Raw genomic sequence first — 27,926 nt, 5'->3', positions numbered from 1 at the left:
GCCCAACACAGCAGAACATTGGTGACTAAGGGCATCACACCCAAAGGGCGAGAAAGAAAGAGAGCAAGAGCTGGTTTGTTTTTTAACTTTCCCACTGGATTTTGACTTCACTTAGTTATTTTATCCTAACGGCTCCACTACAAACTCATAGATCTCATAAAGCCCTTCTCAGGGTACCCTATTCTCACTGCCTCCAGGATCCCATGGGGGTCTTTGCATCGCTAAATCTGAAACCCTCTTCAGCCTGGAAAAATCATGGACAGCTTTTCCTTCAGCAGTGACTTCAAAGTTGGAGACCTGCGTAAAAGAAAGGTTAAAATGAGTTGTTCATATCAGGGGATTGACCTGAACTCTTTCCACCTTTATCATCTGGAGTGGATGCTTCAATGCTAAAAATTAAGTCTTTGGCAACAAATGCAATTATGACTGAAAAGTTGTAGCATTTTCCCTTCTGGGATGGTCCTAATGCAGACTCAGTACTTGTGCTAGAAGGCACAGGCAGGTGTGAGCCTTAGTTCTTTTCAACAAGAGATGCTTTTCTTCCCTGGGGAAAGTTTCTACTTGTGTTTCTCAAAATACTAAGGCACTTGATGGCTGGACATCATTGGTAACATTAGGAAGCATTTCAGAAGAAGATACCATCCCAAATGAGTTTTTATCTTCTCAGAGATCATTTTATTGGTGGGGGAAATATCTGTGGGTTGGTTTGGGTTTTTTAAGGGTCTTATTTTTACTGGTGTGTTTGCTTTCTTTTTCCTCCTACCATCTTTCTTCAAGTCTGTGTCTTTACAAGATAAATGATGTTTAGCTGGGGAAATGTTTTCTCTTCTCTGAATAGTGCTGGGGTGCTGCTGGCATCTCAGCTCCTGGGCAGAGACAGGAACGCTTTCACTTGCACACATATCTCTCAACAGTCCTCTCGCACTTTTTACAGGTCACATAGCAGCACCAGTGGTACTTGCAGTGGCATCGCTCCACCACTTTGTCCATGTAGGGGTTGTAGCCTCTGCCACAGCACATCAAGTCACAGCTGTCACTCCCATTGGAGGTCTTGTTGCATTGCCTGGAAGAAAGGAAATCATAGAATCACAGAATGGTTTGCGTTGGAATGGACCTCAAAGCTCATCCAGTCCAATCCGTGTCATGGGCAGGGACACCACCCCCCAGCCAAGGCTGCTCAAAGCCCCATCCAACCTGGCCTTGGACACTGCCAGGGAGGGGGCATCCACAGCTTCTCTGGGCAACCTGTGCCAGTGCCTCACCACCCTCACAGTGCAGAATTTCTTCCTAATATCTAGTCTAAATCTACCTTCTTCCAGTTTAAAGCCATTACCTCTCATCCTATCACTCCATGCCCTTGTAAAAAGTCTCTCCCCAGCTTTCCTGTAGCCCCTTCAGGAACTGGAAGGCTGCTCTGAGGTCTCCCTGGAGCCTTCTCTTCTCCAGACTGAAGAGCCCCAACTCTCTCAGTCAGTCCTCGTAGGGGAGGTGCTCCACTCCTCTGATCATCTTTATGGCCCCCTCTCTGGACCCACTTCAACAGCTCAGTGTCCTTCTTATGCTGGAGTCCCCAGAACTGGACACAGGACTCCAGGTGAGGCCTCACCAGAGCAGGGCAAAGGGGCAGAATCCCCTCCCTTGCCCTGCTGGCCACACTTCTTGTGATGCAGCCCAGGATGTGGTTGGCCTTCTGAGCTGCAAGTGCACATTTGTTGGCTCATGTTGAGTTTTTCATTGACCGACACTCCCAAGTTCTTCTCCTCGGTGATGCAGTGAGCAAGTGCGAATCCCTGCTGAGCTTTCCTAACCAGTGTCCTGTGGTGGTGCAGGGCCCTGACAGCTCTGCAAGGTGCTGAATGAAGCCAGCATGATTGCATCTCAGCTGTACATGCCAGGGGTGAGCACCCAGCCAAGCAGCCTTTTACACCTGCAAGGGAGTCAGGGACAGCCCCAGGGCTGCACTGACATCACCTGCTGTGATGCCCAGGGATTGCACTTGCATCACCTGCTCTGACTCCCAGAATAACAGTGAACTCCTGTTCTGACTCTCAGTTTGGGCTCAGCAGCATTCAGGCAGCTCCTGTACTGGCAGAGGAGCAAAGCTATAGTGATATCTCCACCAAACGAAAAACTCATAGTCCCTAGAAATCTGTATTCTCAGGCAGGCTCCAAAGCTGTCTGAAAGGAGCTGGAAGAAGATGATACCCTAAAGAACAAACACCGGTGTTTGTCCAACACTGCCTAACCTGAAAAGGATGGAGGAGGAACCCTGCAGCCACAGAGTATTTGCACAGGCTCTGTGCCAATGATCCTGGGCTAGGAAAACTCCTGAGCAGGCTGTTACAGCCACAGTCCAGCTCTGACCCTATCTGGGAAATCACAACTGAAACTAGCAGGGTCAGACTCTGCACTTTCTCATCCAAGTGTCTCCCATCGCGGCACAGGCAGCCGGGGAGATGGCCCTATAACACCCCAAGTCCTGACCCAGGAGCAGGCAGCACGGCAGGAGCACAGTGTAGGATGACAAGTCACCAAATATCAGATGGACTTCCACTGCTTGTTTTGCTTCTGCTTTTAATTAAAGCCAGACTCATTTGGATAAGTTGGCCATTGTGTGGGGTTCCCTCACTTTGTCCAATTGCAAGCAGCTGGCTTGTGGTTTTCAGAAGTAACCCAAGAACTGGGGAATCACTTTCATTGATCCATTGACCATGGATCCCCAGCCTTTCTCGAAAACCAGCTATCTCATTCCCCTAAGATACTCCAAGTTGTGTCACAGGACATGACAGCACAACAGGCATTGACTTTTGGATGAGATTAACCATGTAGAAGTGATGCCATTTGTCCATGGGCTGTAAAGATAGCCCAGGTGGAAGTGTTCATAGAATCACAGAATGGTTTGGGCTGGAAGTGACCTTAAAGATCATCCAGTCCAACCCCCTTGCCATAGGATCAGATTTGGTCATGTTTGCTCAGATGCTCATCTGGACACTAATGCTGTACGGTAACAGATCACATCATGCACCCAGCGCCTTGGGGCTATGAACTTGATGTTGAGTCTTGAAACTACAGGCGGTTTGGAGAGTGGGGGGAATTGCTGACATAGCTCCTAAATCTTATTCTGCCTGGCTATTTTGGACAGAAATGCTCCAAGACTGGTTTGGGGCAGGGAAAGGAGAGAGGAGCATGAGTTGGACTCCTGAGCTGACTCCATTAATAGATGGCAACAAATCCATGAGATTTATAGGAATTCCTCGTGAGGTAATGCTTTAGGAGAAGTTATGGGATTAATGAGGTGTTGAGATTTTGTTCTTGTTCTTCCCTTATTTTTTTCTGACTCAGGCAGGCCTCCTGTTTGTTTTTTCTGACTCGCATTCCTCCTCAGTTTCAGTGTTTAAAGGCCCCCCCTCTGGCTCTCCCGCTTTCGGGAGTGTGTGTAAATATTTACAAACCTTTGAAAGCCTCTACCGAAGCCGAAGTCTGCAACCACACTGAGCATGTTTGCCTAACGCTGAACCAAAGGCGTTGTTATTGCCCCTGCGAGCTGGGGCCCCTCCACCAAGAAACCTCCAAATGACTCCTCATAAATGTATTAGTAAATGCATTAAATATTCAGAGCAAAGGTTCAACTACAGGCATGTTGAGAGTAGAAGAGGGAAGGTGCTTGACAATCTTACTCAGTTTTATTGGTGGATGGAAAGGTTGTTGCTTAGAGGTTCACCTAGGGAGGATGGGGAGTTTGCAGAAGCACAATGATGGATGTGCAGTGCATCCATGCCACCTCGTGCTGAGGCCTCATTAAAATGGGCAAGAAAAGGAATGCAGGTCCACTCTGAGCCCAGTTCAGCACTAAGGGCATTCACTCCCCAAAGGTACAAGGCATTTACATCATTCAAATAGAGAGCAAAACTCTTCTACCTGCTGTATTAAGACCTGACAATCTCCCTTTTCTTGCACTCACTTATGTGGTTTGCAAAAAAACCCGTGGATCTACAAGGAGATATACCTTTCCATAGCTGTCCACATCCCACCCAGCCTGAATAAGAAATGAAAAAACCAAAATCTCATTAAAAAAATCCTCAGTCTTCCCTCAGTTTTGGATAAAGGAACAGAGGCATTCTGAATGGATGGGTTGAATAACCAAAAGAGAGCTTTTGACTCCATTCTGAAACTAAATGGGCTTCTAGAAAACTTGCTTGACAATGTCACTAACCAGAGATTTCGTTTTCTGTTTTAAAGCATAGGCCTGGATGATTTATCTTTATTTTTCTTTAAACAAACTGAAACAGAGGTAGTTTCTCAGTTATATCTACACAAACAAAAAGCAAGTGGGGGAAGACAAAGGAGGCCAAAGACCAGTTTACCCACAGAAGCTGCCCCTGAGCATCTGCTTTCAGAGCCCATGGCTGCGATCTTACCAGGCACCCCCACTGATGGGTTAAGTTCAATCTCATTTGTTTTGGGCCTGGTCCAGCACAATTCCAGCAACTCAGAGAAATGCCCTCCTCCTGAGCCTCAGAGAGAAAATAGGAAGGCAGGCAATTGCATCTTAACACAACACTGTAACCTCTAGAAGCACTTGGAAGACCACTGAAAAATGATGCTTCGGCCACAAACCCAGCCAAGGTCCTGGCTCAGGAACAGGGTTCCACATTGTCACAGTGCTTTTTCCTTCCTTATGCAAGAAGGGAGGAGGTCAGCCCTGCTGACTGGACAAATCCCACTCAATATTCCTGTCCAAAATCTCCCCCTTCCAGCCCTCATTTGCAGAAACATTGCGGTACATCGCTCCCTGAGCCCAAACAGCCTCCTCATGGGGGGGGCTCCTCAGCAGAGATGGTGAAGGACATCTCAGCACTTCAGCCCTAAGATAGAGAGGCTAAGCCATCTCACAGTTATCTCCTGGGGGATTTTAATTTGAAAAGCTTAAATTCATTGTGGATCCCAGTTCACTTCTATCCCATCAGCAGATACAAGGACAGATCTTTTTGGTTGCCCGGCTGGCATTCGAGAGCCAAACTGAGGCCAACACCATACTGCGTCACCCATATGATGACAGGGATGTGCCAGATGTCCACTGGGACCTTGGTCCATCAGTCCTACTGATAAGAAGAAGGTGCTTATAAATACATTAGAAAAGTCATTCTGGGTCACAGCAACTGTCTGCCTGGCCCAGTGGCTGTGGGAGATGCTGTTTGGGGAGAAAACATCTGGCCACTTGCTATAGTCCTTTTCCTCATACACCACCAGCACCTGCGTTGTTGCACTAGGGATGATAGAAGGTGTGATCCTGCCCAGACATCTCAGTATCCCCTCGTGGGCATCTTGGCCGTCGTTTTGTCTCATCCCTTTCTGACCTTGGGGAAACCATCTGCCTCCATGAACTTCAGCAGCCACAAGTCCCAGCAGACAGTACTGCTGTGTAAATAATTTAGTTTTTCTCTTTTAAATCAAATTCCTATTCATTTTTTTAGTGCCCCTTGCTCCACTAGTGTCAAGTCATACAGCAGTGTATAAAAGAAAGAGAAAAAATAATTCAAATCCCCCAGGAGGTATGTAACACAATGGACGTAGGCTAAAAATACATCAAAGTGTGCAACTTCATACAAGATTTTGAGGGCAGGATCTTAACTACTTTTAAATTGCTTTCTCATCCACCAGGAACAACTAGAGACTGACACAGAACAAGTGCACGAAAGAGAGTTATCAATAGTACATGTCAGCGAGGAGATGTCAAGGGAGACCCTGGAACCAGCCTGTATTTTCATTAATGAGGAGTAGAGAGCAAGCTTAAAAAATTGTGGATAACGCTGGAGAAAAAGGAGCTGAGAGCATGTTGTGAGAGTGGATTAAAATGCAAAGTAAGCAACACGCTTTGAGAAAGATCCAGATAAATGTGGGGATGTTCCCAGGAGAGGCAGAGGAGCAGTTCAGAAAACAGAAAAGGTTGGAGGAACTGATTTAGAGGAGCTTGTAAGAAGAGCTGTCTTCCCATCTATAAAAGATCATTGTAAAAAAGAGAGAAAAGAAATGTTCTTTATATGCAGAGAAAAGAGGACAAGAAATGATCAGTTTTATTTGAAAAAAAAGATAAATTTAGATCAAAAAGCCATAACTCTGAGGATAGTAAAGTCCTGGAACAGGTTGTTTAGGGCAACTGTTTTTAAGATCAGAGTAGACAAACATCTCCAGTGACAGTACAGGTGGTCTCAGCTCAGTCTCACTCCTAAAGAAATCAGGCTCCATGGAAAGTCATTCCCAGACCTGATGTTCCCTAATTCCAAGCCTGTTTTGATGCAGAGGGACTAAATACATTTAGGAGAGCTGACTGCATTTTTCTATCCCCTGAATTCACTATCCACTACAATTTTACTGTGCAAAATTACTCTTTCCACAAAAAAAAAATTATTATTCACAAATCTGTTCAGGAAACCTTATGGTCAAATCCAGGTCTCTCAAAGTAGGAAGGTTTCAAACTTCCCCAGATATAAGCTGAGAAAAAGCGCAAGGAAGCACAGCTGTCCCAGATGGGCACTGGCTACAAGCACATTGCCCTTGGAAAGCTCCTCCACTGCAGGTGGGAGGAATAGGAAGCTGCTATTTCCCTGACTCTCCTTCAGCTCAAACTTCTGGGACACGCACAGAAAAATTATTTGCTATTTTTTTTTCATCATTTGTTGGGTCCCATGAAAAAAAGGATGGCATACCTGATAATGGTTCCAAAAATTACTAAATCATCATATACATTATAACCAAGTAAAAGCCAAAGTTCATCATATTGCTTCTGTTGCCCTCACTGAGTGACAGAAACTAAAAGAGGGTGTAACAAAAAACAAACATCAAATGCTGTCGTCTCTTCCCATCTAAATATGAGTGATTCTGCTAAGCAATTTCACTGCCCACATAATGACACAAGGCAAAGCATATTATTGGGATGGCAGGAAACAAGTATTACCAAAGCAAAGGACTGTCACTGAACATTGAAAACTGCTGCATCCTTTCTTTGCAGACTTTGGTCAACCTGGCTGTTTGGACTACAAGAGGCCAAAGAGGTGACCACCAGCCGCTAAGTCTTCGCGGTCACCACAGAGGAGCAGATGTGTGCTCAACCAACTTCATGCATGTTTCTACACAAGAAAACAGATCAGCCTAAGACACTTTGAGAGACCCTTACAACTAGTATTTTTAATCATAAAAAAACCCGAATATGTTCACACAGCTCCAAGGCTGCTCTGGGAAAGATCAGCAATAAACAACTCGGTTATCTCTGCAAGGCTTCAGGAGCTGGAGACTTTTGCATGCATGGCAGAATTTCCCTTTCCTTGGATTCCTTAAGGGACCTTAAGCAGACTTTGAAATATGATACATTACACCCTACTGATAAAGAAGGCTATTACTTTTGCTTCTTTTCTCAGAGAAAAAAGAGAAAAGAGATCGCAATTTTATAATCTGCTATTATTTATCATTTACTCAAAGCTGATAAACTTTCCAGGCAAGAGAAACTGAACTACCTTTTTAAAAGATGACTTATAGCATGCTTCTGTCTAAGAAAGCTCTGAAACGGGAACATACACATTTTTTTCCCAGTGATTAATTTGTTGTATTGAAAGTTGTACAATCCACTTACTGCTCCACAGATCAGCTTTTTTACATTTTTCTCCAGACTATATTTTATTGGCTATGAAAGTGTGATGGTGGCACATAAGCACATGGAGTTTGGCTGGAGTCAATGAGGGCTGCAGTAGCAGAAAGGCTCTTTGCAGGAGCCTTGAACAACAGTTGCAAAACTCAGCTCCTTAATCAGATTTTGAGCACTTCAAAGAGGCTTCAAATCTTAAGTTCAAATCTGGATACATCCCAAGTGCTTGGAGGCATGCAGGTTTCCAAACCATTTCTAATTTCAACACAAAACTAAGAAAGGCCAAGGTGTCTCAGAAAACACTTCAGGCTTGTTCAAAATAAGGCTTTGAAATCCTTTTAGTGAAGGGCTCTGAAAGGCATTTGAGTAACCAGGTCCACGTTTTCTGAGTGGATTTTCGCGCAGTTACACTACAAGGTAATTCAATTCCCTTTCCTCCCTGAAAAACACACAATAAGTCTGCATAATGTGAGGGATAATTAGAGAGATGGAAGTGACTGATTAGATTATCCCTTCCACCCACCTGCCAGGGCAGGATTGTTCCCTACAGCATATGCTGAAACCCAATATGTCCAAGGTGTTGCAACTGAGACATCAACCTCTGTCCGGCTTCCAGCATGCTCTGAGCAAGCACCAGACCTGGGAGAGCGGGAGGGGGGAAAGGACTTTTTCTCCATGTGATGCAAAACTACTAATTTTTTGAAATTAAAATGTAGCAATCTGGATTTTTTAAGCCAGTAACAGGAAAAGGGGTTGTTATCAGGGTCATCTCCTCTCTGCACCCCTTTGGAGGCAGAAAGTTGGGCTGGAAAGCTGTTAAAGTTGCCCAGATTGAGAGGTGTTCTGGAGTGTGGTGAGAGCATCCCATGGGCTGATCCCTGCATCCATGTTTGTGGAGAGAGGAGAGGAGAGGAGAGGAGAGGAGAGGAGAGGAGAGGAGAGGAGAGGAGAGGGATTAACTGAGGGACAACCACAAAAAATCCCTTTTTGATTGCATTTGCCATAAAAGACCTTAAAAATTAGTCTAGTAGGAAACAATGGGATCTCCCCTCAGAAAATTTTGATGTGCACATGGATAAAATGTTAGGATGCCTCCGGGACTTGACTTATAAAATAAAAACCTGTTTGGGCTATTTCCATGCGAGTGTTTTTACATCTTTGCAGAGTAAGCACAAACCACATTTTTCCCTGTCCTCTCTAAAAGCATCCCTTTTGTGTTCCTTCTCCCTCATCCCTGTCATTAGCTGCTATCTCTGCAGCCCCGTGGCTGGCTGGAACAGAGCCATTGCAATTAAAATACATTTAGATGTCCTATCCATGAGAGAAAAATTGAGAAGGGAAAAAAGCATCCATGGGAGGAGGAGGTTAGGAAAGCTCCTCTCCTTTTCCCCACTCCCTCCGGGAAGAACAAACCAATCTGCAAACACATTGTGTGCATTTTATACTTATTTCCTCTGCTAACTTAAAGCAGAAAAGGCGCTGCTATGGCTTGTGTTACACATGCCAATTTTGAGACACCAGGCATCTTCTCAAGAGCTGGCAGATGGATTGCAATGAAAATGAGCATAACTTCACATCATCTTAAAACTTGGCCTCAGAGATGCCTACAGCTCAACATGGGACTATCTCACCCTCCTCCCCTCCCCAGGCCATCACCATCTTGCACATCCAAGGATAAGGAGCATTTCTTGATAGGTTCCTTTTGACAGTCATCCCCTCCTGCCCTAATATCTCAATCCTCTAAATCCTCACTCAATCTCACTTCCCGTGGACCCTCACCTGGCAGGCTCACAATCACCACTGTCGCCCAGCTTGGGATAAATGGATGCCTGCAATACACATTTTCCTATCCTTGGAAGAAAAAAGAATCATCCAAGGCCATGACACATTTTTCATACTTAGCTGGGTTAAAAAAGGCAAAATCTGCTGTAAAATGAAATTGAATGAAGAATAAGTTATGCCTCTCTCCCCTTAAAAGGATTTCAGTGAATGGAAAATGTTTTACTTGGCAAAATCTGTAATGCATTCAGTTTGGTTTTGACACAACCTGTTGATTTCACACAATTCCTATAAAAATAATTTCCAAATAACCGCCACAATTTTTTGGTTGCAAAACACAACAAAGAGGTGTTTTTCAAGACACAAATTTGTCAAAATCCATAAAAATCTACAAAAACATCACTTCCACTCAAATGATATTTTCCCTCAGAAACAAGTTTCAATGCATGCTTTTTTTCCTACAATCCTCAGTGACCCATAAGCACCTTCACTTGCTAATTACTGCTCCCCTTTTGGACTAATGATGAACATCAGCTTGGTGTTCCCACCACAGAGCTGCCAGAAAAAACACTGTGGTAGAGCAATCCAACCATTGGTTTTGGTCCTAACAGAGAATACAAAACTGTAACTGCCGCAAAACATCATAGGAAAAAAAGGACACCCTTGTCTCACTCAACTGTCATCATCTCCTGATCAGCTCTACCAGTTAAATGCTGATATATTGTCAACAGAGTTGTGGTTACAGGTATCCATTGCCAAAGGATATCTTCTAAAGTCCCGTCTTGAAATACTTCATATGAATTGAAGATACCCAAAGAGGATGCATCTTTTCTGCATTTGGGTCATTTACTTGGTTTCTGTCATAGTAAAACCTTCACTCCATTGAACTTCTCAACACACAATGGAAAAACCACTATGTCCAACAAGAATTAAAATGAAGACACCCCACAAAAGGGTAGGCACATAAACTTGCAACTTGACTGCCTGAGTCTCAACCACAAGGTAACACAAAATGCAAAGAAGAATCATAAGAGCTACCTGAAGAAAGCCACGTCAGCAGACAGCAACTAATGAGACAGCTTGAAATCTCAACATTGCAGCCACCTAACAAAAAATTCTGGAAATTCTACAAAATACTGGAAATACACAAATATTTGGCGGTTGAAGAGTCTGCTCCCCACCCAGAGATGGTCAGACTGCTGAAATATGGAATTGGTTTGTCTTGGAGAGAATTAAAGAGATCCTGGGAAGAGACAGGCATGTCAACTGCCTGTCTGTGCCAGTAGATGTTTGGGTATGATGACTTTAAGTCACAAATATTAATGGGAGGAAGAAACTCCTCTGCAGAGACATGAGCAATATAAACACACCTTGATTTTTAAAGTGCAGTGGAAGAAAAATCCTAAAAATTCACATTTGTAGTTTACAGAGCTTTTTTTAAGGTTGCCTGGGAGCACTGGTCCTAATTGGGTTAACACTTGCCTACTTAGAGGAGCCTTAAAGTAGAGTAACAACTCATCACATCAGCAATGACTGCAAGAAATTACTTTGAGAGACTCAACACAGTAAAAACCAGCTTCTTGATCATGACAAGTTCCTGCAGAGGTGAGCCACTTAGGGGACTTCAGAAGGTATCTTGTGCTTGCCTGGATAATGCAAGAGGTGTCTGCAGCCTTGTCTTGGCCACAGCAACATCATATGTTACGGACGTCCTTTACCTGCATGCATGTGCTACCTCCCCAATTATTTGCCTCTTACTCATAGATGTTCCCCTCTTCCCCTTCCCTTTCTGGGGCTGAGTATAGTCAGCACCCACTGCAGAAACCCTCACCTGTCCTGGGTCCCGTGTGACCCCACTTTCTCATTCTTCATGCAGAAATCGGGCGAGCTCTGCAGGTAAATCAGCTCTGTCTCTTTAACCGGCCTGATATCAATATCCTTTGGCACGAGGTATTTGCGTGTGCCCATGGGCCGGTGAACGACCTTGGTAGCTGATAAATACTTGTTTTTGAGGTCCAATGCAATGTCTCTCAACTCTTGAAGGCCTTTCCAACAGGTCTTGATAGAGCATGACCCAGAAACTCCATGGCACTTACATTTCATTTCAAGAGAGGCTTTCAAGACCTGCAAAAAGGAATGCAGGAGTTAGGAAATGACCTTCTCTTACCTCCAGACATCCCACAAGCTTGCTAAAGAAGGCACTTTCCTAGCAGGGACTGCTATAGAAAAGGACTGCTGTTCTGATTTCTGCACAGTCACTCTAGAGTAGCTCCTGTGCAAAGGGAATGAGATCCCACAGCTCCTTGGTGATCATTATCAGCTCAGGGCTGCTTTCACCAAGGCAGACAGCAGACAGAAGAGTACTTTGAATTTTGAATCAGATATCTACACAGGGCTGCATTTCCACCCCCTAAATTCCTAAGGAGCTAAAAATCAAAGCAGACCATAGATAGATAATTAACACCCATTTCTGCCTCCAGCAGCTTTAGGTAACATAGAAGTCATGGCTCTGATGAATTCGGGGCACCCTCACCCCGCCTTTCTGTTGGCCATGGGTCCGAAAGAGAATTTTCCTTTGGTTCTGCACTGCTCTCATTTCTGTAGGACATGGCAGGATGCTGCCAGGAAGGGGTGAAGACACCAGCCATGGAAACACTACGTCCCATACAAAAATTTGCCTATTGCAATTAGAACAAAAACTGAAGACTTTGTGCCAATAAAAAATAAAATAAAATAAAATAAAATAAAATAAAATAAAATAAAATACCCAACAGATAGAGTAAAAAACCCAGGGGAGGCAAGTTCAACATAGTTGTGCTCTGCAAAGGTGAGCCCGTAGCTACACAGCTGCCAACAAGCTCAATGTGCTCCAAGTTTTATCTGTTCCAGCACCCAAGCACAGGCAGCCCTGGAAGGACCAAGCTGTGTGGTAGAACCAGCCTAGGGAACCACTGCAGCCCCAGAGATGGGTGCAGGGGGCAGCTTTGCAGTCTCCCACCCTTTTCTCCAGCTGCATTGAGGGCTGCAATGGGGTTGCAGCTCGGTGCACACCAAGCGCCGCGCGTGGTAAGTGTTATCCCTCTGTGAGATGCAAGCTGTTAAAAGCAGCTTCTGCCAGATATGGGAGTAATCACTAGCAAAAACAGTTTGAAAAGCAAAAATGAGCCCTCCTGGCTGCAGGGATGGCTGGGAGGCAGCTGCTGCCGGATGCGTCCGGCAGGTGATCAACCTCCACGCTTACACAGCACTTCGCCTACACAATGCCCTTGGCAGAGCACGACGGGACCCATCCCCACCACAGCTTCTGAGGTGAGCACGTCACAGCCGTCCTTGGCTGTGGAAAGGGTGGCAATGAGACATCCCACCCATGGTTATATAGGGCTGATAATAGCATTCAGGACCTCCTGAGACCCTGCGTGAGTTATATAGCCACAGTCTTCAGCAGGCCAAAGGAGTTCCGAGTAATTTAGAAGAAACCTGATCCTTTCGCTAGCTGATAGAGACACTGAACCTTACAGAGCGACCGACCACTGCAGACGATTGTACAATTACAATAACTCTCGTGGATTTGTTACCTGTCTCCCTACTTCACTGTTGTGCAGATGCATCAGTTTATTGGCTTGTGATCCTGTTTTTTTCATCTTCATGGGAGCATCTGAAAATTTGGACCCCATGATAAGACCATAGTTGAGGTTGTCTGCACATCCTCCCCATCGATACCCAGGTCCAGGTGTCTCACCTGGGATGGGACCACAGGAACAGCCAGGGAGGTCCCCGGTGGTGCAGGCTCTGGCAATGGTGTGGCTGATGGCAGCAGCAGAAAGGGCATACACAAATGCTGACTCCCTTGTGCCTGGAAGAGACAAGAACTCCAGGTCAGCCTCCTGGGACAGCTAAATGCTCCCCAAAAAGAGACCCACACAACCTATACCTCACTGGACAGCAAACACATCGGCTCACTGCAGCTGAGACCTCCCATGCCATCACCAGCTTGGAATACATCTCCTAAGTGAGCTCTTCAACATAAGGCAACATCCCAACAGGGCAAATAGGCACATGGACTTATTAAACTTGTTCACTGTGGTGTGGTCTGCTCTTGGAGCATGTGAAGAAGCCCCTCCACAGATTCCTGTGCATCCTTTTGCCCCTGTGCCAGATGCTGCTTGCCAGCAGGTCATGGATCTGGTCTGCATGGAGCTGGCGGAGGTGGTGGGAGGCCATAGAGCATGCAAGGATGCTCTGACCCATAAGAGAGTTGGCTGCTCAGTCTGATGCATAGCGTGCACTGCTTGACAAGTCTGTGTGCCCTGAACAGCAGCTCCACAGCTGTGAACAAGTGCACCATGACTCGTAATGAGATGATGTGCTGGTTTTGACTGGGATAGAGTTAATTTTCCTCACAGCAGCTAGTATGGGGCTATGGTTTGCACCTGTGTTGGAAACAGTGTTGATAACTCAGGGATGTTTTTGTTGTTGTTGACCAGTGCTCACACAGAGTCAAGGCCTTTTCAGCTCCTCACACCACCCCATCAGTGAGTAGGCTGGGGGTGCACAAGAAGCTGGGAGGGGACACAGCCAGGACAGCTGACCCCAATTGACCACAGGGATATTCTGTAACATATGATGTCCTGCTCAGCATATAAAGCTGGGGAAAGAAAAAGGAAGAGGGAGATGTTCGGAGTGATGGCTATTGTCTTCCCAAGTAACTGTTACGCATGATAGAGCCCTGCTTTCCTGCAGTTGGCTGAACACCTGCCTGCCGATGACAAGTTGTGAATGAATTTTCGGGACATGATTTAGTGTTGGGTTGATGGTTGGACTTGATGATCTTAGAGGTCTTTTCCAACCTTAATGATTCTATGATTCCTTGTTTCTCTTTGATTGCATGCACAGTTTTTGCTTTACTTATTAAACTGTCTTTACCTCAACCCACGAGTTTTCTCACTTTTACTCTTCTGATTCTCTCCTCATGCCATTGAGGGTGACTGAGTGAGCAGCTGGTTTAAACCATGACTAATGAGCAGACCAGATTAGTGGCATGCTTTGTAAGAGCTGTGGGACACCAGGTCTTGGAGTCAAGAGCTCTTGGGCATGACTGGCACCATAACGACGAGCATGGTCTCAGAGAACAGGACAAATAGGCTATGTAGACCCTCCATGTCTTCCCTGCCAGCGCAACCCTTCCCAGCACGCATACACACAACTCTGGCTGACTCTACTCACTCATGTCCCTGGCTGAGCCAGCAGTAGTGTTTACCTCTCTCAAGGTCCAACAGGTAGTTAGGAGCCAGCTCAATGGAAGAGCAGTTCCACCGCATGTCTGAGAAAGTTTTACGGCAGGTCTTTATCACTTCCCGTGCTGCCTGGATGATGGTCTGCATTAACTCCAGGTTGCTGCGGCACAGCTGCACCTGGGAAACCACCAAGCCTTCAAGCTGCTTGCAGTGCTGGGTTTGATTCAGGGCCAAAGCCGAAGGAGTCTTGGACAGAGCTCTGAGGAGACAAGCACATGCAAAAAGGCATTAAAACCCACCAAAAAAGTTAATATTCAAGTCAATATTAATTTCTTCACTACCTCCAGTCCAGTGGATGCTTTGGTCTGTGTTCATCTTAATTTAAGCTACCTGCGAATAAGTGCTTAGTTTAAGCTGGGGAGAGAAATGGGCAACTTTTAAGAGTGATTTATCTCATCTAAAGTAGGTGTTTAGGGTAGGTGGGAAGAAACACCCTCTAGAAGTGTACATTTCTCTCCACCATCTAGGGGAGCCTGAACAAAGCTCCTGGGGCATACGCCAAGTTGGCTGAGTGTGTAAATCCTTATGGGAAGGGTTTTTGCTGAAGAATGAAGAGGATGGACCTCCCAACAGAGTGACAAATGACCCATCAGTTCCACGATAACAGAAAGCTGGATCTCCCAAGGCTTTGGTATTTAGGGAAAAAAAAGGCAAGTTAGTGTTATCACTGTTTTGCATTCAGCATCTGTCTCACACACTCTCTAAGGATTATGCTAAATGTCATGTAATTAATTATGGAAAAAAATCCCCTACAAGGCCTAGGGAAAAGCCACAAAGTTTACAAAACAGATGCTTTCTCTTAAAGTTTACACCAAAGGCCTCCACCAATTCCATCACTGTTGCATGTAGATAAGTCTCTATAGTCTCCAAAAATGTGGTGCAGAAGCATAATGAGAGTATGCGCAAAGAGAGTACTATGGTCAAAACTGAGAAGGGATCCACTAGCACCAGCATGTATGTTACCATGGAAAAATCCAACAACTTCCCAAAGATCCCATTGGTTCTTGTAGTGTGCAATTGCCAATGTTTCCAGGTTAAAAAGGAAATAAAATTTAAAAAGCATCATAGAGGCCTGGAGGGCTGTGCTCTTCTTTCCCAAGCACCCACAGCGATCAGCAGAAACCTGGTGTGTAACTCTCTTTGTATCTTTATGGCCCGCTTAGGGCAGTCATAAATGTTATTCATTCCCATAAAACAACTTTCTAGCTGGCTGCATCAGTAACTGGCATCTGATCCTGGCAACACAACTGCCTTAACACATATTTCCTTCTTGCCTTGTTAAATGTGTTGCCTTTCAGTTTCATCCTAAGCCATCTTGGTTAGTTTGGCTTATTAGCAGACACATTTCTGGGCACATTTCTCTTTATTACTGCAACATCCACATCCTTCAGAAGTTAAATGAGATGGAAACAGAGCTAAAATTGAGACCTAACCAAGATCGGGGGTATTAGCTCTGATCTCCAGTTTTCAGGAAAACACATCTATGTTCCACCAACTCCCTCAAGGTTGGCTTGAACCAGCTGCTGTGTATGTTGGAGTTCTCTCCAGGCTGCACAAAACTACTAACCCCAACTGCTTTTCCAGCAGGGAAAAGCTATGATCCTTGCTAGGGCTAAGTAGGTTTGCACTGACAAATTCCCAGGCAACTGGAGTTTGGTGTTTCTGGCACTAGATAATCGGTGGCAAACTTGGAAGGGAAACCACCACTTTGATGACTATGCAAATATATACATCATACATATATTTAAAGAGGTCCATCAAATATACAGCAAAGAGAAGTTCTGGCCAATGAATTTCAAGGAAAAGGAAAGTGGAGTATTTAACTGCCTGAAATTCTGCTCTGTAGCTCATCTTGGTCCCTTTGCACACTGTTGCTTATGTAAGACTCCCTACTCAGAGAGGGGCACCTCCAGAAGGCAACTTATCCTGCCTTAGATACGAACTAGTGCTGGACCTGAGCTGGAGGACACAAAATCTGTTGGTGATATTCTGGGTGCTCAGGTATATCATGTCCTTAAGGAGGAGGCATGAGTCTTTGGACAGTATGAATGCCACCCGACTGCAAACCTCTTCAGTGTGAAAGTCATGGTAGTCCTTCGGGGTCCTTCTTCAGCCTGTGGAAACCAAAACCCAAATCTAGGGAGTAATTAGCCCAATGTGCTTTTGAGATCTACAGTAGGATAACATCATGCCCTAGAAGTGTGCATTTTCTGCACAGCTTATAGAGGCAACACAGGCACCGAGCTCGTATGCGGACATCTGGACTGGATAAGTACAGAGCTGGGTGAGGTGAGTGCAACCCCTAGCACTTGGCACCAGAAAACTGTGAAAACTTATCCCAGAAAGCCTATCAGCAACTCTCAGGAATGGGCTGAAATGCAAACCAGGCAAAAGGCCAAAGCAGCTCGTCACTAATAGAGTAAAAATGATAAATACTCCAGCACAGTACATCCCAGCAGCAAAATAAGCAGGCAGCATGAGGCAGACTAAATGAGAGAGCTTCACAGCCTAAGCTTCAGGCAAATGAGGATTGTTCCAGGTCTCTCAGAGATGCTGTGCTATGGGGCATCAGCTCAGTTTTCTAATCAGAGGTGCCAAGTGACACTTCAGAACCATTGAGATGCTTCACCTGCCTCTCCAGAAGGATGTATCTATCTCCTAGGTCCTGCACCATATTTTCTAATCCAGTATAGAGGTCTTTGGAATCTTTAAAAATTCTGAAAGTCTACATCTCGTTGAACTCATTTAAACGATACTTTTACCTTGAAAGGATGGATTACATGATCCTTGTGGTCCCTTCCAACCTGGTATTCTATGATTCTATGACACATTGAGCCACCTGCATCTCATCATTACAGATAAGTCAGGAACAGCAGAAATAACCACCTACAATCTGGGATGAGATCTGAATTCAGACAGAAACTCATCCCCATTGTAAAAAAAAGGGGATATGATACAACGAGATCATGTTATTATGGGTGGGCTGAAATGATCACCAGTAGAGAAGCAGGTTTGTGATGGAACAAGAAAGAAATTCACTTCATGGAAGAGGGAAAAAGATCTGCCAGATCAAGAGAGGAAGGACCAAGGCCCCACTGGGGAGAGCTCAGTAAATGGCAGCAATGGCTGCTTCTTGTCGAATGAGCCGAGCTCCGGGGAGCCCGCCAAGAATGAAACTGCAAGACACAGGAAGGTGTTTTCTGAACATCTCCCAGGCCTGAACTTCATGCCTTTGCTTGTGAGAACCTATAATTGGAAACATCTCCAAGCATCGGGAGGAAAAAGTAAAGGGTAATGGAGATGGAAAAGAAAACTCACAGTTACTGGAGTTGCTTGCTGAGACCAAAAAGTGCATTTATAAATCAGAAGTGTGAGAGGCCTATTAGGTCATCTAGTCCATGCCCTGACAGCCCAGGTTTGCTCAGTCTCTGTCCTACATTCAGAAATGTCTTCTCCACCTTTTGCCTCTTTAAACCTTCCCCATAAAAAGGCATCAACCCTCCCTGCTCCCCAGATTCTGGCAGCACCAGGGAGGGATGTCCACCACCTGCAAAGAACATTGCTGGAAAACAAAGTCCATCCGTAGGGCAGTGGAAAGGAAATCACCTTCCCCCAGAAAAGTCATGTCCACGGTGGGATTTGGTGGTGGGTCTCTATCCCATCTCCACCCCGTCTCCGTTGACCACCAGCATTGGGAGGGGAAACAACCAGCCTGAATAAAGCAGCCCTCAGGGAAGAACAACAATTAGTCCTCAATCTGGTAAAAAGAAATCCCTGACAAACATCTCTGGACTCACACCCTTCATCCAAGAAGCAGCATATGGGGATTTTACCTGCTGCCATCCCATAAATGTTGCTTTTCACTGTTCTCTCCTGCTAACATCGTGCTCTCATCCCTCGACTCTCCTGCCCCATCCTGTATTCTCCAGAAAGCTGAGAACAACTGAGGGGTGGTTGTTTCTTTCTTTTTAAAACATACATATTTGACCCATCCCTTTAAATAAACAGGCCCCAAACCAAACATCTCCTGTTTTATATATAGCATAGCAGGGCTTTCAATTGAAGTTATGGATACTGACAGAAAACCATAAACGTAATTACAGAGGAAATATGATGCACAGATGGATCATGACTTTCGTTTACTCTTTTAATTATCTCAGACAGTTAATAAATTCATTTGAAAACATGAATGTTCTACAGTGTTAAGTCCTTTGAGAGCTAAGGGCTATTCATAGAAGCAGCAGCTTGGGAGAAGTACCTTCAGATCTGAGCAGACATCAATGAAAGCCATACAGGATTCTGTTTACAAGAACCACTGTGCTTAGGACACTGCTCCTGGTCAACCAAAAAAAAAGGAGAAAAACTCCTTGAACTGAGCAGTTCAGCATTAGTGGCCTTTAAAACATCCTTAAAGGGTCTCTCTGGAGGGCATTTCCCCATTGTTCCTTGTGTGTTGTGACTCACGCAGAGGAACTGTGGTGAAACCATGGACTTCTGCTCCAAATTATCTGCACTGCTTTCTATTAAGGCAATCTCATTCTTGTACCTATTCTTAAACTCCTTAATATTCCAGGGATTTGGGTGAAACAAAAGAATTTTGACAAAATTACATGGCTGTGGAAAGTGAAGTGTGTGGTAAACTTCAATAAAGAGAGACAGCAACTGGGGGCTTTTTACATTTGACCACATTGAGGGTGCTTTATCTGCAGGAGCCTCGTTTTCTGGAAGAGACTCACAGGACTGCTACAATGACCTTGTCTAAGCTTGGGGAAGTCAGAGTCAGCCCATGCCCCTGTCACTTTGCCCTGCACCAGTCCTGGCCTGGGGACCACAAGCGCTGGGAAAGCCACCACACCCCCTGGTAAATGCTTTCAGTGGTTCTGCAAAGCCTTTTCAAAACAGAGAAGCGTGATTTATATAGGAAAAAAAAAAGAAATAAAGAGGAGAAAGAAGGAGAGGAGTGGGAGAAAAAACCCAACCGTGAAGTAAAAGCTTAAAATAAGAGCTGCTTTCAGATCAGATACGGTGCCAAATTCAGCGCTGGCAGTAGTGGGCACAAGGCCATTGACTTCCAGCCCAAGCTCGACTGAAGTTGATGCCAGCGGCGAGTTGGCTCACCGAGCACCGAGGAAGGCCATGGAGCTCTGTCAAGTTTTCCCAAGCTGCCTAAGGAGCGAAGAGCAAACTTCAAAGCCGTTGTGTCCCCCCTTCTCCTTGCCCCCAGCCCGCTTCCCTCCCACCATCCCCATCCTGCAGTCCTTTCAATGCAGCTCATCTAGCAGCCCCCTTGCCAGGCAGACCGTCTCCTTGCAGGCACCTGTGCCCCCATGTCCCATCTTTCCCCAGTCCCCCAGCTGAAGGAGCTTTCCAGGAAGCACAAAATATTTCCATTTTCTCCCTTGCTTTCTGCTGGCTGTAGAAAAGCTTTGGTGCTACTCAAGGTCAGTGAGCTGGGGGACACCCCAGGTTCACCGAAATGCATGACTGAGCCCCTTTTTGCTTCTGAAGGGCTGTGATATAATTGTGCAGCAAAGCTGACCTCGTAGCTGGGGCCGGTGCTCAGCTAAGGATGGCATGGGACATGTCCAGGCCACAACAACAGGGACAGGCAGGGACGTCCCAAAGTGACTGAGCTCCACCTAAAAATGATGGGATTCCTAATGCCAGCGCTTGCTGTCATGGGTTGATCCTGCAAACCATGCAAAAAAAATTTAAAAACCCAACTTGTTGCATTTGATTTCTTCACAACCACCATTGATGGTGACACTCAACACAGAAGGACAGTCCAACCTGTGTCTTGGCACCTGGGCAGAGGAGATGCCAATACCCAGGGATGCAGAAGTGCCTCAAAAGCCACTCTATGCCTGGACATCCTAACATCTGCAGACCTCTGTGGAATGCACATCTGGCTGCAGCTCCCTCTAGTGCTTATCTGTTTTTCGGCTCTACTCAGACAAGTTGCTTCAGTGACCTGCTTGGCCAAAACCATGTTCCCCCTAGGAAAGCTGAAAGCAGGAGATTGGTAAGAGAATAGAGTTCCTACATGCACTGACCCTAAGACATCTCCCATTGAAACAAGCACTGAGGCCCACAGAGAAATACAAAAACCCCTGCTCTAGGGATGGAAAAGTGTTTGCAAAAAGTAACATGCAAAAATAAGACTCAGGGGCTTCTACGCATTTAACGGAAAGGCTGCCTCTCCATGACAGCCCTGATCGTGCAAAAATCTGTCCATATTCTGACTTTACACCCAACAGCTCCCTGGAGCTTAGACAGAAGAGGCCAAAATAAGACATTTCTCCAGCAGCAAGGGCCTATTTGTGAGATGCTGACTGTCCATGCACCGCACTGGATCCTCAGCAGTGCACGCCTCCACAGCAGGGAAGGGCATAGTGCCGATTTACAACAGCTGGGGATCTGGACCACAGAACTCGTAAAAATAAGCCAAATAAAATAAAACAAATAGCTCCCTTTTACCTTCTCTCTGCTTTTGCTAATTTACAGGGGATATTTGTGTTACAAGGAAGTCCTAAACGGCTAAAAAGTGTGTTTTTCTTGCCCCCTTTCTCTGCAATTACATCACACTCTGAATCAAAATTGAATTTCCTATCGCTTTTCGTATCAGTTGCTCCCTATTCCTAAGGCTTGCAAACCCAGCCCACCAGGCTGGCAAAACCCGCCTCCTTATCTTTCCCGTCCCCTCCCAAATCCTCTTTGAAGCCTGCCTCTGGCACCATGCCTACAACAACGGCACAGCAAGCAGACCGCTGGGACAAACCCACAATAAAAAACAACACGTAGCACTTTTCTCCCTCTTCATCCTGTCCTTTTTTTCGCACCCCTCTCTGTTCATGATAGGGAAGGGGCAGGGTTGGGTTCTACAACACCCAGAGCATGAGTCCAGGGTTGGAATTGCAACCTTGAGGTATTACTCTGTATTTGGTATCATCGACCTCCATTCACCAAGAGTTTACCCACACCCCTCACTACAAGAAGGACATTGAGGGGCTAGAGCATGTCCAGAGAAGGGCAACAAAGCTGGTGAGGAGTCTGGAGCACAAGAATTATGAGGAGCAGCTGAGGGAGTTGAGGTTGTTCAAAATGGAGAAGAGGAGCCTGAGAGGAGACCTTATTGCCCTCTGAAAGGAGGAGGTAGCGAGGTGGGGGTCGGTTTCTTCTTCCAAGTAACAAGTGATAGGATGAGAGGAAATGGCCTCAAGTTGCCCCAGAGGAGGTTTAGATTGGATATGGGGAAAAATTTCTTCACTGATAGGGTCATCCAGGCATTGGACCAGGCTGCCCAGGGAAGTGGTGGAGTCACCATCCCTGGAGGTGTTTAAAATATGGGTAGATGAGGTCCTTAGAGACATGACTTAGTAACGGACATGTCATGGCTGGACCCAATGATTGTAAAGGTCTTTTCCAACCAAATGATACTGTGATTTCCAGGGATGGTCCCCTAGTCCCAAGGATGGCAGCAGCACTGCAGTGGGGAAAAGAGTGATGGGGAGGAGGGGAAAATTGGCCTGTGTTTCCATAGGAAAACAAGGGTGGAGAAGAGAGAAGAAACTGCAAATGAAAAAAAAAAACCCAACAACCCACCATAATTTTGTGAAACCCCAGCTGGCAGCATCCCAGTTGAGAGAAGTGCCCGGGGACAGGGAGTGCGGGTCTCCGTCAGGTTTTAAACAGGTGTGAGGGGAGCCCTTGCGGCACATCTGGATGCAGTTCATGCTTCAAATGCCACTTTAATCCCAGCTTTCATCTTCCCCACTCGCTTTTCGATATGTCTGCTGGGAAGGGGAGGAGCAGCAACAGCCTCTTTCTTCCAATTGTGTCCCCCGACAAAATCCCAAAAAGCAGCCCTTGCAGCTTAACCGCTTACCAGCCAAAAGGCTGCTTTTGCCAGCAAAGCTATTAGGGACCTTTCCCTGCCCTCCAGCCTTTTTTCACATCTATGGCTTGTCAGTGTGCTATCAGGTTCTGTCTAAAACTCATCTTGCCCCTGCCCCTCAGAGGAACCCAGGTTCTTTGTGGGGATTTAGCATCTGCTTAAAGCAGAACTCTAGCACCAAGCATATAAGCAAGCCTCTCCACTCAGTTTTGGGTCTGTACGTAAGTGCTCTCCTGAATCAGAGTGCCACAAAACAGCTTTACTTCTGTGCTGCATAGAAATAAAGGTTGCAAATTAGTCCAGCCCATAGGCATGCTGCTCAAAGTCCTGCAGAGATGCCCACTGTAAGCAAGGTTCTGGATACATGCAGAGCTGAGAGAATAAATATTTGTGGAAGGTGGCAGAAAGAAATAGCTGGGCTATGTAATTTAGCTGTGGTGACTGCTACAAGGTGTAAAGCCAAGATGATGAAGAGCAAATCCTGACTCTCCTCTACTACCAGGTCGTCCTTAGGGTATGGAGACAGCACATTTTAATGTCCTAAAGCAGGTGACTGCTCCTCCCACCTGACCATATGCATTTGAACACCCTAAGGAGGGATTCACCCTGCTTTTCTTCATGCATATAAAAGGTGGCTGTGTGGTCTCAATCAGCTCCTCGCAGTCCATGGCATCTCCAGGGGGCATCTCTTGACATTTGTGCTGGATGCCTCTCTTTGAAGGGGGTGAATCGCCATCTGGAAGGTCCTCTTTCTCATGACTACACGCAGGGCAGTGAAAACACTGCATCCAACTGGCTTCAGCACTTGAAGATGTCCAAATTTAAGAGAGCCTTTATAAAAGGTGGCATGAGGAGAGCTTCAAATGACAGTGATTGGGACAGTGGAATGGGAATTAGACATAATACAGAAGGAGGAACAAAAGAAGAACCTCTTGTCCTAATTTCCCCACCCAACCCCAGATCCTCACCTCGACACACTATACCCTACACAACAGACTGTCCCTGGCATTGCATTTTATTGTGCCTTTTCTTTTACAGAAGAAGCTCATTTGAAGCCAGCCCAGATCCTCTTATTTATTTTGTGCACAACTTCAAACCAGAATAGAAAAGACAGATCACTCATCGAGGACGTAAAACCAGATGGGCGTCAGAGGGGCTTGTTTATTTATTTTGCAGTAAGCAACTAATTGATTGCTTGCTTAAGCAAAGAAATGAGATAGTGATGTTTTCACTTTGTTTGCAGTGACACTACCTCTGAGGAAACTCAATCCAGATTTGACCACACTCCCTGACATTTCTTCACCCTCCTTCCCCCCTCCCCGCCTCATTTTTAACACCCTTCATCGAATCCAAAGGTTAAAAGGTCCACAAAAAAACCCATGTTATCTGTCAAGCATCCCCTGCGGCTGGAGATTGGCGGCATTATCTTAGCTGCCGTCCCTCCTGCTCTCAGCTCCTACTCAGCACAACCAGTGCTCCCGGTGGGAGAGTTTCCCAGCATGGAAGGAGCTAACGCTAGAAACTTCATTAAGTGGCTCATGTGAGCATTCAAGTGTGTGCCTTTCCTTTGGTATCAATGAGGAGAAGAAAAAGCGAGCCTAAATCATGCATATTTTGGAAAGAAGATGGAGACATATTGTTAGTACAAGTCCCTAGTACACACACTTGAAATCAGTGAATGCCTGGAGAAATGCAGCGCTTGCTGCTCTTTAAATGGCTTTACAGTGTGCCTCGAATAGCAGTTACAAAAAAAAAAGGGGTAAGAGACCAGCAATGCCCACAAAGACTTTAAAAACACAGAGGTATTGCCAGGTACTTACATCCATTTTATCCCATAGCAAATCCCCGTCTGCAGAATCAAAGACAGAAAACCAGCTAAGAAAAATCGTGGACTCGGCTTCATTTTCTCCACCGTCCCCCACTTGCTGAAGGAAATCAGCTTCTCCAAAGGAAAAAAAAAAAAAAAAAAAGGAGTTTTCCTAATTTTCTGCACGCCGTATTTCCCTGCAGTTTGGGTGTTGCTTCTCCTTGGAGATGAACAACCTGAATGGAGAGAGCAGGAGCTACGGTTAACTCTGAAGTTTAGCGAGTCATTGCGAGACAGAGATCACAGAATCACAGAACCACAGAATCACAGAACGTTAGGGATTGGAAGGGACCTCAAAAGATCATCTAGTCCAATCCCCCTGCCGGAGCAGGATCTATTATCCAAATTGCAAAGGAGTGGTTTATGAATCACAAAAAAGTTTGGATTATTCCCTCGCAGTCCCCTCCTTTGCAAAGCCTTGATACAACCTTTCGAGTCAACAGACAGACAAACCGTATGGCTTGAATTACACCCTGAGTTATGGTCTGATTGTGTGTTTCCATTTAACCCTGCACATGGCAAAATTTCATTCACTTCCCCCCCTTCTCCAAAAGGTTGGTGTAACTGCTTGGGAAAAAGGAAAAAAAAAGATAAATCTTTAGACTACCCCAAATCTTCAGCTATTCATCTCTCCCTTCCTTCTCTCCAGATTTCTTCCCACCCTCTTCTTTTTCTGCAGAGGAGACAAATTACAAAAACTGCACTTCCCGACTGCACGCAGGTGCCCATGCCCTGCAGATGTTTCGGTCTGATCTGTTACAACAAATGTGTTTTGCTCTTTCCCTTCTGCTTTCCTTCTCACCTCATTAACTCTGCTTCTCACTTCTTCCAGGTCCTCGGGCACCTGGAGCTCGCAGAAAGGGCTGCGACTTCGTAAACATAAAATCACATTTCTGTCTCTGAGGAGCAGCCAGGAGACAAAAGCTCTCAAGGATCTCCCCCTCCCTTAATTTTTTTCTTGTTGTTTTTCCCTTCTTCAGTCCAAACAAATAAACAAACCAGGTGCAGGACTTAAATTCTTGGGGGGGGTCCTCTCTGGCTCTGGGGCATGGCTTGCTTATTTTAGCAGTGGTATTAATAGCAGTAAATGGGTTTCCCTTCAGTTATTCACTTCAGACACTGCTCCGGGCTGCTTTTTGTGGTCTTTGCAGTGGTTTCCCACCCCAGGAGAAAGCCAAGAATAAAATAAGCAGAAAAAACCTGCCCACCACATTGCGCCCCTGTCAAGGGCTCCGTGTTTCTGGCATCTCGCAGCCCATCCCATGGTACACTGGCATCCCCAACCATGAACGCAAATCCCTCCATGCCACCCTCTCCAAGGCATTTGGGATGGGACCGGGCACCACTTTGGGGAATCCCTTACCCTAGGAAAAGTCCATCCCACCTAACACCCAGCTCTGGATTTGCCCCACTTACAGCTTTCTGCCTCGATACCCCCATTTGGGGAGCAATTCAGTCAGGGAGAAAGAATATTTCTGGGTGTTTTTTCTACCATCTCCAGTGTATTTTTCCATTCAGGCTGCTTTTTGGTTATCCCGAGCCCAGCGCTTGGTGTAAAGGGTTACTAGAGAAGTGCTGTTATTACAAAGGATTTTAATAACCTCTAGGGGCGAGTTCCCGGCTCCCTTGAAGTCAGAGACAAAACTCCAACTGACTACAAGGGAGGCAGGATTTCATCGCCACGGGTTGTTTTTCCTTTAATGCCCACTCGGATTTGGGTTTGATGTGTCCCTTGAAGGTAGCACTCCTACAAGCATCCAGGCATACTTCTTATTTCAGGATATTTATCTTTTCATCTTTGGAAGCTCTTTGCTTCTCCCCCCTCTCCATGAGCACACTGGAAACCTTCAACTCTTAATCCTGCCCATGCCTTTTAGTGTCCATTTAGATATTTCAGACCCCTTATCTCCCTCCTGTGAATTGCTGAACACCACAAGAGTCGGGTGTAAAATGTCTCGGTCTAAAACCCTCTTACTAACCCTGACCAGCCAATGCCATCCTGCGCTTTGCCCTCTGCCTTGCAAAAAAAATCACAGTTTGGGTTATTTCCGCTCCCCACTAGGGAGAAGTAGAAATTATCTACCCCCCCCATCCCCACCCCAAGAGCTGCAAGCTTGGCCTGCAATCGCATCTCTGTTATTTGGGGAGGTAATAACGCCTTTTTCCACTCAGTCCAGCACAGGTTACGTTTGCAAGAGGAATTTGCAAGGGGAGGGGAGGGGGGGAGGCTCTTTGGGGCAGACGTGATGTTTACAGCTCTGGAGAGCTCTGGGTCACTGATCAAACCAGCAGCAAGTGGCCTGCGGAGTCCTAAAAACCGGAGCCGTTTTTAACTCAAAGCTCCCTTTTCTCTTCACCCCAGGGCTGTTCGCAGCCAGCCCCACTTGTACACACAGAAAACACTCCCATCCCACACCTCCCAGGGTCCAGTCTTGGCGATGGGAATAGACAATATGTACTATATATAAACGTGTGAGTATCCATCTCACATTTTGTCAACTTTCCCACCCAAGAAGTAAAGACATCCACCTGACCCCACTGCCAGCCTGAGGCTCTTGCGGGGAGCGCAGCTGCCTGTTTTAGGGGTGGTGCATCCCCAGATGACCTGCAGTGAAGATGGGGAGAAGAGACAGGGGACCAGGCGTGGTGGGGCTGCCTGCAGCCCCCAGGTCTCCCCTCTCCACACAGTCTCTGAACCTCTCGGATCTCTCTTCTCCCTTGCAGCCTCTGCATCTCCCTTCACCGCAACCCCTGCATGTCCCCACTACTCTGCTGCCTCCCCATCTCCTCGCAGCCTCTTGCATCTCTCTTCACACTTGCAGCCCCAAATTTCCCTGGCAGCCCTCAGATCTTAGCTGTCCCTATACCCTTCTCCACCTTCCCTCTCCCTTTTAGTCCCGGGGTCTCCCCTCTCACTTCAACCTCCGGAGTGTCCAGTCTCCCTTGCAGCTCTTGGGTCTCTTTCGAGTGTCTCCTCTCCTCTGGCAGCTTCCAAGTCCACCCTCTCTCTGCATCCCATCAGAACTCAAGTCTCCCCGCATCCTCACCTCTCCCCTGCAGCCACTGTGTCCCCTCTCCCCCTGCACCCCTCCGGGTCTCCCCTTTCCCTTGTAGCCTCCAAGCCTTTCCTCCCTCTGTACCTTCCCGGGTTCCCCTTCTCTTCTGCATCCCTCTGGGTCTCAGGTCTTTTATGCAGCCTTCGAGTCCCCTTTCTCCCTGCAGCCCTCTGGGTCTCCTTTCTCTCTGCATCCCTCTGGGTCTCCCCTCTCTCTGCCTTCATTCCCCCCGCTGGATGACTCCTCTCCCTGCATCTCTCTGGGTCTCCCTTCTCCCTTCATGCCCACTCCGGGACTCTTCTCTCCCTTGCAACCTCCCCTTTCCCCGCACTCTTCTAAAATCCCCTCAAATCCGTGCTCTTGGCCACCCCCTCACCTTCAGCATTTCGGAGCGGGA

The 27,926-nt window shown here is 46.3% G+C and overlaps 1 protein-coding gene across 1 annotated transcript; it reads right to left on the bottom strand.

The window, feature by feature from the left end:
• Positions 1–282: 282 nt before the first annotated feature.
• LOC104535449 (protein Wnt-11) lies at positions 283–24,604 on the bottom strand. The gene is made up of 5 exons (XM_010190953.1): positions 24,427–24,604; positions 14,676–14,911; positions 12,994–13,271; positions 11,250–11,542; positions 283–1,063 (listed from the first exon to the last, which is right to left on the bottom strand). Exons 1-5 carry the CDS (start codon positions 24,507–24,509, stop codon positions 889–891), a joined length of 1,065 nt encoding a protein of 354 aa, XP_010189255.1. The 5' UTR covers positions 24,510–24,604; the 3' UTR covers positions 283–888.
• Between the last annotated feature and the right edge of the window lie 3,322 nt (positions 24,605–27,926).

The sequence above is a fragment of the Mesitornis unicolor genome, unplaced genomic scaffold (genome assembly GCF_000695765.1).
Source record: "Mesitornis unicolor isolate BGI_N332 unplaced genomic scaffold, ASM69576v1 scaffold20738, whole genome shotgun sequence".
NCBI classification, from domain to species: Eukaryota; Metazoa; Chordata; class Aves; order Mesitornithiformes; family Mesitornithidae; genus Mesitornis; species Mesitornis unicolor.
Note: the sequence above shows the minus strand (reverse complement) of the source record. Positions and strands in the feature narration are given on the sequence as shown.

Excerpts from the sequence above, each read along its gene's own strand:
- LOC104535449 (XM_010190953.1), bottom strand. The coding sequence starts at position 24,509 with ATGAAGCCGAGTCCACGATTTTTCTTAGCTGGTTTTCTGTCTTTGATT. Across the intron at positions 14,912-24,426 it reads TGCTATGGGATAAAATGGAT|AGCTCTGTCCAAGACTCCTT; the intron begins GTAAGTACCTGG and ends TTGTCTCCTCAG. Across the intron at positions 11,543-12,993 it reads ACAGTGAAGTAGGGAGACAG|GTCTTGAAAGCCTCTCTTGA; the intron begins GTAACAAATCCA and ends TCCTTTTTGCAG.